This window comes from Etheostoma cragini, chromosome 6, assembly GCF_013103735.1.
Source record: "Etheostoma cragini isolate CJK2018 chromosome 6, CSU_Ecrag_1.0, whole genome shotgun sequence".
Taxonomy (NCBI): domain Eukaryota; kingdom Metazoa; phylum Chordata; class Actinopteri; order Perciformes; family Percidae; genus Etheostoma; species Etheostoma cragini.
This window is the reverse complement of record NC_048412.1, coordinates 264,699-276,729: the sequence shown is the minus strand read 5'-3', so window position 1 is coordinate 276,729 and position 12,031 is coordinate 264,699. Positions and strand designations below refer to the sequence as shown.

The window sequence follows — 12,031 nt, the reverse complement described above, 5'->3', positions numbered from 1 at the left end:
GGGGGGGGCTTGACAATCCAGTATAAAGGCCTAATTTCCTGACCTGGGCTGGGACACATTCATACGGTTTGATAAAGGACTTATTGGACTTTAACTTATCATTGCACCTTCAATAACGTAGCTGTCCTCAACTTAGGTCATCCTGTCCCTCTCATCTATGGTTTTTCCTGCATCCACCGTGTGTGACTGTGTGTGTTTCTGTGTGTGCGCGTCAGTGAAAAAACGTTACAGCGTACATTGATGTTAAAATGTATACAGGTTTGCAGGACGTCTCTCGCTGTACGTTTTGTTGGTAAATGTGAGATGTTTGAGTCACACACATCTCGTCTTCCTATCAGAAACAGGGAAAGGAATGTGACCCGTTCTCACTCCTGATTGGTCAGTGGCTGCACATGGGACTGCTAAGATTGTCATGAGTAATGAAAATGCAATAGGAGGCCCTGGCTGTCAATCAATGTCTTCCAGTGATGCTGGCCCCTGATTGGTCCGGGCCCATAGGCAACTGTGTACCCTGCTTACTAATAGCTACACGTCTGAATCACTCAATTCTCATTGGCTACCTGCCAATGTGGCACGTTGATTACACACAGTGTTATCAGCCAATGTCAAAATTCACCGGTATTTGGCGTGTGGGCGGGTGTTAATTTCAGGCCCTGCTACCAGTTCTTCCTGTACACATGAGCGGGGAAGAATGGGATGAATGAGCAGAATAACTGGCCAGAAAAAGGCTTTTTCTTTCCGCTGATCTTTGAACAACTTGGAAAGCGTGCTAAACTAGGAACGGGGCCCTGTAGCCGGCCGGTCACTAAATTAGTCAAATTAAACAACGGTTTGTACCTCCACAGCGCTGATGTCCAATGCCATCTCAGAGCTCTTATTTCTGAGTATCGAGGAGGAATGATTGAAGAGCTATAGGCGAGGATCCAGAGAACCCTAACCCTTCCTGGAAGCTGAAGGAGATGCTAACTCCGCCCAAACAGCTGACGTATTCATGTGACGCTTCAGTAGAAAGAACGTCTAATTTCTCCAAAACATATTTCCCCAGTTCCTCTTTCCTCCCATGACTTAAAGTGTCTATCTCAGCTACATCCCTGTATATCAGTATATGTGTTAGTATTTTACTGCCAGACAGTGAAAATTGTGTTAGAATGAAAAGGCAGACTGCAGCAGTGTGTCCGTGGAACAGGACATGAAACATACCCTGAGTTCTGGTTCTGCCATCATCAGCCCCTGAGGCCAGAGACTCCATCATCTCAGCCCTCTGACAGTGGAACTCTGCTGGAGACATGAGACCCCGGGCCACCGCTCTGTCCATGGTCCTCTCCATCTGTCTGCAGTAGCCCCCCCCGCCATCCAGACCAAACTGCCTCTGCACAAACACAGCACACAGGATGGCTTCAGACACCTCAACGTGTGTTACTGCAGTACATGAACACAGAGAGAAGCCAGCAGCTCCAGACTGGGCACACACCCTCTAGACATTAGTTAACTATTAATTCAATCACCAACCTTTTTGATTGGTTTGGGTCATTTTTAATGAAAGAACAGTAAACCTTGTCTGATGTCAGCTTGTTAATTCAATATTTTCCATATACACACATATACAGTGGGGCTTGAAATTTTGGGCACCCCAGGCAAAAGTCAAGAAAAGATGGAAAAATGTCCAAAAGGCATCAAAAGAATGATTAGACATTCATATAATATTTCGCAAAAAGTTAGATTTTATTTCCATCATTTACACTTTCAAAATAACAGAAATAAAAAAAATGGTGTCTGCAAAAGTTTGGGCCCCCTGCAGAGTTAATACCTTCACACGGTTCAACCTTAATGAATGCTTACCCTTAAAGTCACTACTTTATTGGAAATCCAACAAATATGTCTTCCTGTCTAAACACATGTATTCTCTGCAGAGTAGTATCCAGACCTGAAGCTTCTTGAACTCTTCTCTCTCCTGTTGGGCCTCCTCCTGCTGCTGCAGCTGCTGGGCCAGCTTCAGGTCAGAGCCAGGGCTCGCTGCACAAACACACACACACGCACACACACACACACACACACACACACACACGGACACACACACGGACACACACAGGTCAAGTGTGAGTATATATCAGATCAGACAGATAGGGAATAAGAAGATCCGTCCTAGAGTGTGCCAACCTGCTGCTGCGTGGTCTAAATGCAGCTCCACATGCTCCTGCAGAGAGAAGCTGTCACTGCACACCACAGAGCACATGGGACACTCAAATCTCCTCTCTCCTATAGAACAGATGAGAAGCTCCATGTCAAAACAGTTATTACAAACGGAGATAGATGAGACGGGCTGACGGGCCAGCTACATTGCAGGTGTAACATCTGCGGAGCAGATGCTTGAACCCTTAGCGTCAACTATAAATGAATGAAACCGGGCACAACACCGGCACGAGCAGCGTGGTCCGTAAACACTACGAGAGCAGTGGAGCCAAAACGTCATGGTCTGTGCCAACCAAGTAAGTGGGGTTAACTGTCGGGATTTTATCACCGAGAGGAAAAGTCCACTGAAACATCTGTGTTAAAACAGAAGAGACAAAAAGACACAGTGTTCAGCATTCACACAATCTGAGAGTGTGGCTAAACATGTGTCTCTGGTCTCACACACTGCTGCATCATCATCAGCTGCGGCAGGCTGATAACAGCCCACCACTTTCAATCAGTCATGTTGTGTTGTGTTTTCTTTTACAAATGGGACATCCACCGGGTGGATAAAGAGAAGATCATTTTGTTGTTTGACATACCAGCCAGCGGCCAATCCAAAACCACTGTGCCATGTTCCGTCAGAGGAGACCCACTGCAGAGGGTGCTGCCTGGTGCTGATGTACTGGCTGGTGAACACACCTCCGGTGCTGACACTGAACACACAAACAGTCACAAAGAATGTACACATATGTGGCTTCTATGTGCTGCTAACAACAGGTACCTGAACATAGCTGTGTACATGGCAGCCAGGACAGAGGGAGTTACCTTCATGCGAGCGCTGTTCCTGCAGATGCAACTCCACATGCTCCTGCAGGAGGAAACAGCTGTTGCACACGAGAGCACACATGGGGCAGGAGAACAGCTTCTCTGGAACACACACACAGCACTGTTTCAAGTCTATGGGACTTCAAAATTTGAAAGTAAGATTGAAAAAGTGGAATCACCTTTTCTTGGAGACAGGCGCCGCTGTTTGGCTTCGCTGTGCTCAGTTTTAACTCCATCATTGTCCTCATTAGAGAGCACAACACACTGTGGACTTGTTTTAGTACTCCGTGCTGTCGCACTCTCCCCAGGAGGTGAACCCCCAGCATCTAGTGCCTTGTTGTGTTGAGCTAGCACTGAGTCTGTGGGTACACTAGAGTTAGTGGGGGGTGTGACCCAGCTGTCCTCAGCTGAGCAGGACTGGGGCGCCTCAGTTCCAGCAGAGCAACCGGACGGGGGCATGAAGCGAGGGGGACCCTGTGCTCCGGGCCTCTCCTCTGGGTGTGCACAGCTGATGTGGAAGCAGAGCTCATCGTAGGACACCCCCGACAAGGAACATAGGGGGCAGCGCAGCTCCTGCTCCAGGTGGATGACGACCAGATGGGTTCTCATGTCCTCTTCCAGCAGGAGCTCCTCACCACATATTTCACAGGTCAGCATGCTGCAGCCTGCAGCCCACACACACACACACACACACACACACAGCTTCTTCACATGCTCTCAGAGTGCCCTTCTAGTTCCTGATGAATTTGTCTTTTTAAGTGAAATTCTCACTGTACATAAAATGGAAGTCCCCATAAAGACTCACTGTGCTATCATCTGACAGTGATGTTAGATCAGATTAGATTATACTTTATTCAGCCCACAGCTGGGAAATTCCCTTATTACAGCATTATTTTCTACAATGAAAGCAAAAAAACAAACAAACAAGTAAACACACAAACAAACAGGCACTGAAAGGTTAGAACAACTGAAGCTCTGGAGAGACAGGCTGGACCTCTGCTGGCACCCTGACTCATGAGTGGCTTCCAATATTTATATGACATATTCACAGTCTCGATTCAGCACATAACATTGTGACCTGCTTTGGGACCAGACAGCACCTTTGTTCATGTATTAGAATATGACAGGTGACCTCATGAAGCGGACGCTCTGCCACTTCATATCTGGTTTTCAGAAGAGAGGACGCGGTTTTGAGAGCAGAGATTTCATTTGTCAAGAGATTTGTGGTTTTACGACCAAATGATAATCTCTGTTTCGTTGTGAGAAAGTGAGCTAGTTAGCTAGAGTTAGCTTTCTAAAGGGTTACCACCGGAACCTTCCCCTAGCCTAACGTAACCGTTAGCTTTCTAAAGGGTTACCACCGGAACCTTCCCCTAGCCTAACGTTGGGTTACCACCGGAACCTTCCCCTAGCCTAACGTTACCGTTAGCTTTCTAAAGGGTCACCACCGGAACCTTCTCCCAGCCTAACCCATATAACCCATATGACCCATATAAAGCTACTCACGGTCCATGAGATGCCTGTCACTTTCTATTCTGCAGCTCCGAAACCGTCCATTCAGGCTTTATGGCGCCGGTCCCCCATGCAACTTTGACTTCCGGCTTCCGGTTCAAACCTTCACAATAAAAGAATATGATTAGTTAAGTTGTTTTGTTTTGCAAGGAAACCATAGATGTCAACATAAATCTATCCCGAGCGGAGGGTAAAAGTATTGCGTGGCAGGGAACAATTTCAACAGCTCAGGGAGCAAGAAAACAAAGGGAGGCCCAATATTTCCCATATCTAGTAACCATCTAGTAATAGAGGGGGGTAAGGTCAAAGACAAGCCTAACTCGGGAACTTGGTTTGGAAGAAGTGTCTCCGACAAGTATTTTACAAATAGGGCCAAGCGGGAAGGGAAATCGTTATTTTTTTAATTTTTAAAGGACTGTACAACAGGATATAGTGCATTAAGGTGATAGTTCCATAGATGGCAGCAATGCAACTTGTAAAGCTGAGGATCATACAGGTCATGCAGAGATCATTGAATGGTTAGATGAGCATGAATATAATGCAATAATATGGAATGTATCATGCTTATGATCATAAACCGTAGATTACAGAACCATAATTATTAATGAACCTGAAAGTGAAGGCATCAATGTTTAACAGCCATTTGCCTTTTAATTCATGGAATAAAAATACCAGCAGTTCAACTGTGTTTTGTTTTACTGGTTGCAATTATCTTTCACTGCCAGCCTTGAGGCCTCAGTTAGAGGTACCGGTCCCAGTTAGAGGTACCGGTCCCAGTTAGAGGTACCGGTCCCAGTTAGAGGTACCGGTCCCAGTTAGAGCTACCGGTCCCAGTTAGAGGTACCGGTCCCAGTTAGAGCTACCGGTCCCAGTTAGAGGTACTGGTCCCAGTTAGAAGTACCGGTCCCAGTTAAAGGTACTCTTACACACATCTCTGTCCCTCTGTCCGGTGCAGCCACTATGTGGACACACAGAACATTTTGCCAACTAAAACCAGTGAAAGCAACATATATCATATACGTATAACCATACCATATTCATGATTGAGGATTTAAAAAAATCTGAATAAAACAAGGAAGTGTGAGAGACTAAACTTAATACTATACTATAATACTTCTACCTAACATTTTTATTTCTTGCACTGTTACTTTGATACACTTATCAACTACCTCTGTTCTTACTCTTATATTTCCCTTGGGTCTGACTGTGAGCAACTGAACACTTTCCACAGGAGATCAATAAAGTCTTCTGATTTCGGAAAACAAAGCTCACATTTTCAGGGAGTTTAATACAGATATGACAGAAAACTTCAATCAGAATAGAGAGGTCCTGCTGCTGCTGCTGCATGTGTGTCTCTGTGTTTGTCTGTGTGGGTGTGTACGTGTCTCTGTTTGTATAGGTAGCCTATAGCCTATAAATATATATATATATATATATATATATATATATATATATATATATATATATATATATATATATATATATAATGAGCTCTTCGGTGTGTCTTTGTTATGATCTTTAAATGATAACTTCTAGCGATATTTGACTCCCATCACAGCTGAATAACATCTGCTGTGCCAAATAAAGCATCTCCAGACACAAGGGACAAGGACAGGGACAGGAGCGGCGTGCAAACTGCATTTGTAACGCGCATCAATAAAGATTGCTCCCAGAGATATTTAGAGATTAATAACTCCAACTTTCCGACAAATCATCAAGGAAATAGTACTTCTGCTGAGTGTAGTCCAACATTGGTTTCTCTAAACGCTCATAAGCTAGACTTCATCACTAAAGACGCTTGTTTCTGTTTTCTAATTACTGAGCCGTAGTAACTCTTACATTAACCCTTACATTAGTTTTCACTTGAGATGTGCGCGCTCCCCTGAAGTGCATGCAGTTGTTGATGGAACACGTCACAGCGCCTTTTATATTCTGTCTTTGTGATTTTTGATCACAAAGATTTTAGATTTTTGATCTCTTAGAATTCCAGTTCTTAAAAAGAACAAAAGCACCACTCTCTGCGCTGATTGGCTCCCAGACACCCATGACGTTTTGCTTTGCTCAGAGATCAAAGCCAAACATTCCATCCTTCATTCGACAGATTAAGGCTTTCAGATGAGAGTTATTTAACACTCCCACTTAGAAATGGCTCCAACAACAGCACTTCACAATAAGACCAATTTTCAGATAAAACAACAGGAAGTTCTGCCTACTACGTCAGGTGGCTACCTGGTGGATTCCTTTCTGGGCGAAGGCAGGTTTTGGAAAGTGGCCAGCTGCCTTAAACTACAAACCAATGAGAAGATGGCGCTGAAGATTGTACAAACTGATGCAGGCATCGCTGGCAAGAGAGAGGTGGCCGTGCTTAAAGGACTCAGGAAGCTCGACAAAGACAAGAACAACTTGGTCAGGTTGACTGAGTACTTCAGGTACAAAGGACACTATTGTCTGGTATTTGAAATGCTGGACACAAGTCTCCACGATCTGATGAAAGAGAGGAACTTCAAGCCGCTGTGTGTGTCTGAGATCAGGGTGATCTGCCAGCAGATGCTGATGGCTCTGAATGCCCTCAGCAGCATCGGCCTGGTGCACACAGACATCAAGCCAGACAATGTGATGCTGGTTAACCACAAGCTGCAGCCCTTCAGGGTCAAACTGATTGACTTTGGTTTGGCTGCTACAGTTTCCAAGATGTTGCCTGGCACCATTCAGGCCCTTGGCTACAGGGCCCCTGAGGTCATCCTGGGCCTCCCATTGGACGAGGCTGTAGACATGTGGTCTCTGGGCTGCATTTTGGCCTTCCTGTACCTGGGCAAGCACCTGTTTCCAACACACTGCGAATATGAGGTGATGAGAGTGATGGTGCAGATGCACGGTCAACCCTGCGATCGCCTGCTGAATAATGGGCTCTACACAACAAACTTCTTCAGCAAGAACAAAGAGTTCTCCGCTCCAAAATGGAGACTGAACACTCAAAGGGAATACAACCTCAGAACAGGCTCCATGACCAAATGCCGCCATAGCATTTACAACAAGTTGAACAGTCTGCATGACGTAGCAAGGTTCCACCCAATAGGGAAGCATGCCACTGAGCATGAAGACACACTGGCCTTTTTAAGCCTCTTCAAACGGATACTGAATCTGGATCATAAAAAGAGAATCTCCCCCAGTGACGCTCTGGGGCACAGTTTCATCACAATGAGACACCTACCTTGTTACACTCACAACTTCACTTATGTGACAGCAGCCCGTTCGACCCTCAGAGAATGTGGACTGTGAAAGAAGTTCTCAGTCCAGTTTAAACGCTTTGTGACGTCCAGCGAAGCGCTAAACCGGGATGTAGCACCCATTACTGACTCCAATGACTCGCTATCAGCTGATGAAGAAACAGCTGCTGGCCCCAATAAGACAGCTTCCCTCGTTTCTGTTACTCATCATTCGGAGGGGGTCAACAGCAGCAGCAGCGATAACGAGACCTACAGTAGCTGTGTTGAAGTCAAAACCCGGAAAAAGTATTTCAAGAGGGGCTGCCGGTTCTTCACCAGGATCTTTAAGTCTGTCTGTTGCAGCAGAGTTGATGTTAGAAAATAAAGACCCGCCACATCTGAATGAAGACATGTCATCACCGGCCACCGCTGTCACTGCACAGCAAGAAGGGTGTGATTTGGAACCTGCCTTACAGCAGAGAGCTGTGGACGTCCTCCCCGAGTCTACGTAAGTTTACTCCGTGACACCCCCACAGCCCAGGCACACACAGAATAGGTCCACTAGTGCCTACAGAAGGGACCCCGCAAACTAGAGATAATGGATTGATTATGAATGAAGTTAAATATAAATAAAGAAGTATTGAGATTTCTCATCAATATTGTCATTAGGAATTAGTGAACCCAGCTCTGTTTCCTCTCAGTGTGTGGCCATTGTGTTAAGATGATGAAGTGGTGCTTTCCTCCGAGGTGCACGGAGACCTGCGTGACATGCTTGGCATCATCCTCCGCTGCTCTGCTCTGGGCACTGGCCCTGGAAGCCTGTTACTGCCATGACAGAGCTGGAAATAAATCAGCAAAATATCATCTTAAATGAAATTAGTATTGTGTCTACTGATATATACAGGTTGGTTCTGTTTAAACTTGTATTATCTTCCCTTCTCTCACGTCAACATTGGTTTTCATGGCTTATTTTAGGGGGCAAAGACTTGTTCAGTGTCACTATGTCAAGTCTGCCATTGTATTTGTAATTGTCATGTAAGCTTGTTCTAAAACTTTAAAACTTGAAATCACCTGTGAAGCCGTATTTCTGCCTGAGTCACATCCGATACATTTCCATTAGCAATGGGGTATGTTTAACAATGAAGACAACCACTCCCATGATCCCACATAACTTCACAAGGTCATCCAAATACCCTTTCTTATTGTTTTAAGTGAGAGACCCTTAGTTGCAGAACCTGACTTATTGAACATTTGAGGTGTGACTTCTGTGGAAGAAAAGGTTCTTTCAGGTCCAGTTAGGTGGCTGGATCACGTGGTTTTAATCCTCAGAAGTTCACAAAAAGAGTTCTCTCTGAGAAGATTGAGTCCGACCACACTTTCCACAAAACTACAGGAAGCAGCTGAATAAACAAAAGCTGAGAAGAAATTCATTCCCAAGACTTGAAAGACATTGGGTCTGCCTAAGCAAACGAAGAAGTTCTTTGATTAAGTAATGATTGTGGCTCTGAACAAAAGGTCTCACTCAGCGATCATGGTGAGTGCTTCCTCTGGACACTAGGCTCAGACTAAAGGCAGATGGTTTCATCCAATCAGGACACGCTATCAGTTGATTAAGTGAAATAGTTTCAGAACAGTAACAATGTAAATCAGAACATCAAGGACTTGCTTCAGTTAGTCACTGAGATGGGGCTGGTGGAAGACAGCGGCTGTTAGCTTCTCTGCCATTTCACCCCCAACAAGCCAGTGTCCCAGCTCTTCTTCAACTGTCAGTTTGGGGAAAATGTCGTCAGGTCACTTTTTTGTTTTCTAAATCCGTGTTATCTGTTTCACCATGACTAATGATTAAAGGGAAGGTCCCCAACTCCATTGCATTGGAATACTGAACTCAATCACATGCAAACTCAAACACAGCAAACTCAAACAAACTCATGCACGCGGGTGTAAAGGTCCAGTTGCACTCTAAAGACCGTTTTCTGCTTCTGCATAGAATCAACGGAGCACCCCCGCAGACCCTCTGCATCTACACTGTAGCCTGACATCAAATCTTGAAAAATGTAACTACGCGTAGTGGAGACGCACGTCTCTCGGCCGTGGCCTTGTAGCGGTGCTTTCCCCCCCCCGACTCATCTCCTGCTTCTCCTTCTCCATCATCAACATGAAATCAAGGAGAGGGTTAACTTCTCCTGCTGCAGATGTCCCACCGTGGTCAGAAAGAACAGGGAGATAATCTAGAGTTGCTACTCGCTCCGAAGCTAATCGCCGTCACTCTCTCCCTCGCTCTATCACCCCCCCCCCACAAACACACACACACATACATGCTGGCTCAAAACACACACCAGCGCACAAGTTAAACAGTAGGCCGCTCGCTTAGGCTACGGCAAAAGCTCAGCGTGGAGCCTCCACACGACCATGAAACGCCTTAAGGCTTTGCTTTTTGACCCCCTGTCTGTGACAAATCCCCAGGCGCTAGTCCTGTCTCACACTGGGACAGACAGGAAGGACAATTTATCCAATGAACATGAAGAGGTAATGGGATTAAATATTTTCAGACAGACCCGTTGGAGGGGAATAATCTAATAGCTGCATGGCAACTAGGAATGCCTACAAGTGGCTCATCAGTATTAGTAGGCACAACGGGACACCTGCCTAATATGGAAGAAGTTCTTGTATGTGGGGGGGGGTTGCATGGAGACTCCAAAACACCAACAACAGGAATGTGTTCATTTCACCATGCTGCTTTGTTCCTGCTGAACCGCGGTGTCCGTTCTTGGACTGGGATCAATAGATTGAGAGGAATTCTTGTGCCTGTGTAATTTGTCAGCTGTGTCGCCGTGTTAGGAAATGTTTGACTATGTGACCCCAGGGCCCAGCGGGAGGGGGACATGAGGGGAGGCTATATAAATGTCCAGGCAGCAACACAAGGTCCGAGGAGAGCGCCACACACACCTCCAGCAGACACAAGGTAGGACCATGAGTGGAGTTTGACTCTGAGATATAATCACAGGTGATGGTGATGTTACACTCTGTTATTACACATGCATTACAAACTGAGACTGCAAAAGTACTGAAGTAGAAGTACAGATATTGTGTTAAAAAAATACTCTGGTAAAAGTAGAAGTACTGATTTAACTATTTTACTCAAGTAAAAGTAACAAAGTACAGGCTTGGAAATGTACTTAAAGTATAAAAGTAAAAGTAGCCTTGCGAATGACCTTTTGATTTCACTGGAGAAAAGTTTCTATGCGGTTGACTACGTTGTAAATGGAGTTCTGCCAAAAGGCCTGAAACATCATATGTAAGATTATGATGACGGGGACAGAGACTGGGACTCTGGCTTAATAAGATTCTGACTGAGCAGCAACATATGAAGTCAGCTGTGATTGTGTGAGAATTCACAGATCCAGTTTCTCTTTTTTAATCTTTCCTTTCACATTTAAATGAATCTACATGTATGTGTGTGTGCTGAAATATGGCTTCTGGAAAAAAAATAAAGGATAAAATATGAATTAGTAAACAGACATTAACGAAGAAGTTCCCCAGCACATTGGCCAGGAGTCTTTCTTGATGTCTCCTGTCTCAAATATCTCTTTGAGATCAGGCCGAGGATGATGGGAATGTCTTGCTGCTTGTCTCCTGAATCTCTGGATCTCTGTTTTCTTCTTTTTTATGTCTCCGTCCGTACTACTACATGCTAACGTTAGCGCCATTAGGACACCATGATTTGCAGAGTGGATGCCGCTGAATCCGTTGAGTATATTCACGTCCAATTAGGTTGAATTTGGTTTTGATGACACAGAAAATAATAAGGGGAACTCCACTGAAATCATTTGAAGCTAAAGTAAAATGTAAGCAGTAGAAAGTACCCACCTTCGTGTTAAAATGTAAGGCGTAAAAGTAAAAAGTTGGCACAAAAATAAACAGTAAATTAAAAATATGTAAAAATCTACTTGAGTGTAGTAACAAAGCATCTCTGATTACATATGGTGGACTTTACATTAAACTAAATAGATGATGTGTTGCATTTCTCTTTCATGTATCTTTGTAAAGTGAATTTCTTTGACAAAAATACGTTAGAAAATGTCAGCTTTCTTTTTTTTACACAGTAACGGATAGGATTTGTGACATAGTGAAATACATTATTTAAGATTAGGGTTAAGATTCATGTATCCTTTATTAATCCCACAAGGGGAAATTACAATTTACACTCTGCAGTTATTACAGACATTACACACAGGCCTGAACTACACACACATGCTCAGTGCCTATACATGCACTAATGGAGAGATGTCAAAGTGTGGGGGGGGGGGGGGGGGGGG

The 12,031-nt window shown here is 44.7% G+C and overlaps 3 protein-coding genes across 4 annotated transcripts in view; 2 read left to right on the top strand and 1 right to left on the bottom strand.

Annotated features, from left to right (window-relative positions):
• zufsp (zinc finger containing ubiquitin peptidase 1) overlaps window positions 1–4,592 on the bottom strand; it is a 13,266-nt gene extending 8,674 nt beyond the window's left edge. Inside the window, exons 1-7 of one of the 2 annotated variants that reach the window (XM_034874392.1) lie at window positions 4,504–4,592; window positions 3,177–3,662; window positions 2,998–3,099; window positions 2,826–2,885; window positions 2,158–2,256; window positions 1,925–2,019; window positions 1,201–1,369 (exon numbers count right to left, since the gene is read on the bottom strand). In XM_034874392.1, the coding sequence (XP_034730283.1) occupies window positions 1,201–1,369; window positions 1,925–2,019; window positions 2,158–2,256; window positions 2,826–2,885; window positions 2,998–3,099; window positions 3,177–3,662; window positions 4,504–4,510 (1,018 nt within the window). In that variant the 5' untranslated portion in view covers window positions 4,511–4,592. The remainder of the gene's footprint in view (window positions 1–1,200; window positions 1,370–1,924; window positions 2,020–2,157; window positions 2,257–2,825; window positions 2,886–2,997; window positions 3,100–3,176; window positions 3,663–4,503) is intronic. The other variant, XM_034874393.1, reaches the window with a different exon arrangement.
• A 2,062-nt stretch (window positions 4,593–6,654) lies between these two features.
• Window positions 6,655–8,290, top strand: LOC117946327 (homeodomain-interacting protein kinase 2-like). Its single transcript, XM_034874395.1, has one exon. The coding sequence runs from the start codon at window positions 6,655–6,657 to the stop codon at window positions 7,786–7,788; it is 1,134 nt and encodes a 377-aa protein (XP_034730286.1). The 3' UTR covers window positions 7,789–8,290.
• Window positions 8,291–10,538: 2,248 nt separating this feature from the next.
• The window catches only part of zgc:114181 (uncharacterized protein LOC619255 homolog), a 9,912-nt gene continuing 8,419 nt past the window's right edge, over window positions 10,539–12,031 (top strand). The window contains exon 1 of the mRNA XM_034874394.1: window positions 10,539–10,677. The gene's annotated coding sequence lies outside the window, so the exon portion shown is untranslated. The remainder of the gene's footprint in view (window positions 10,678–12,031) is intronic.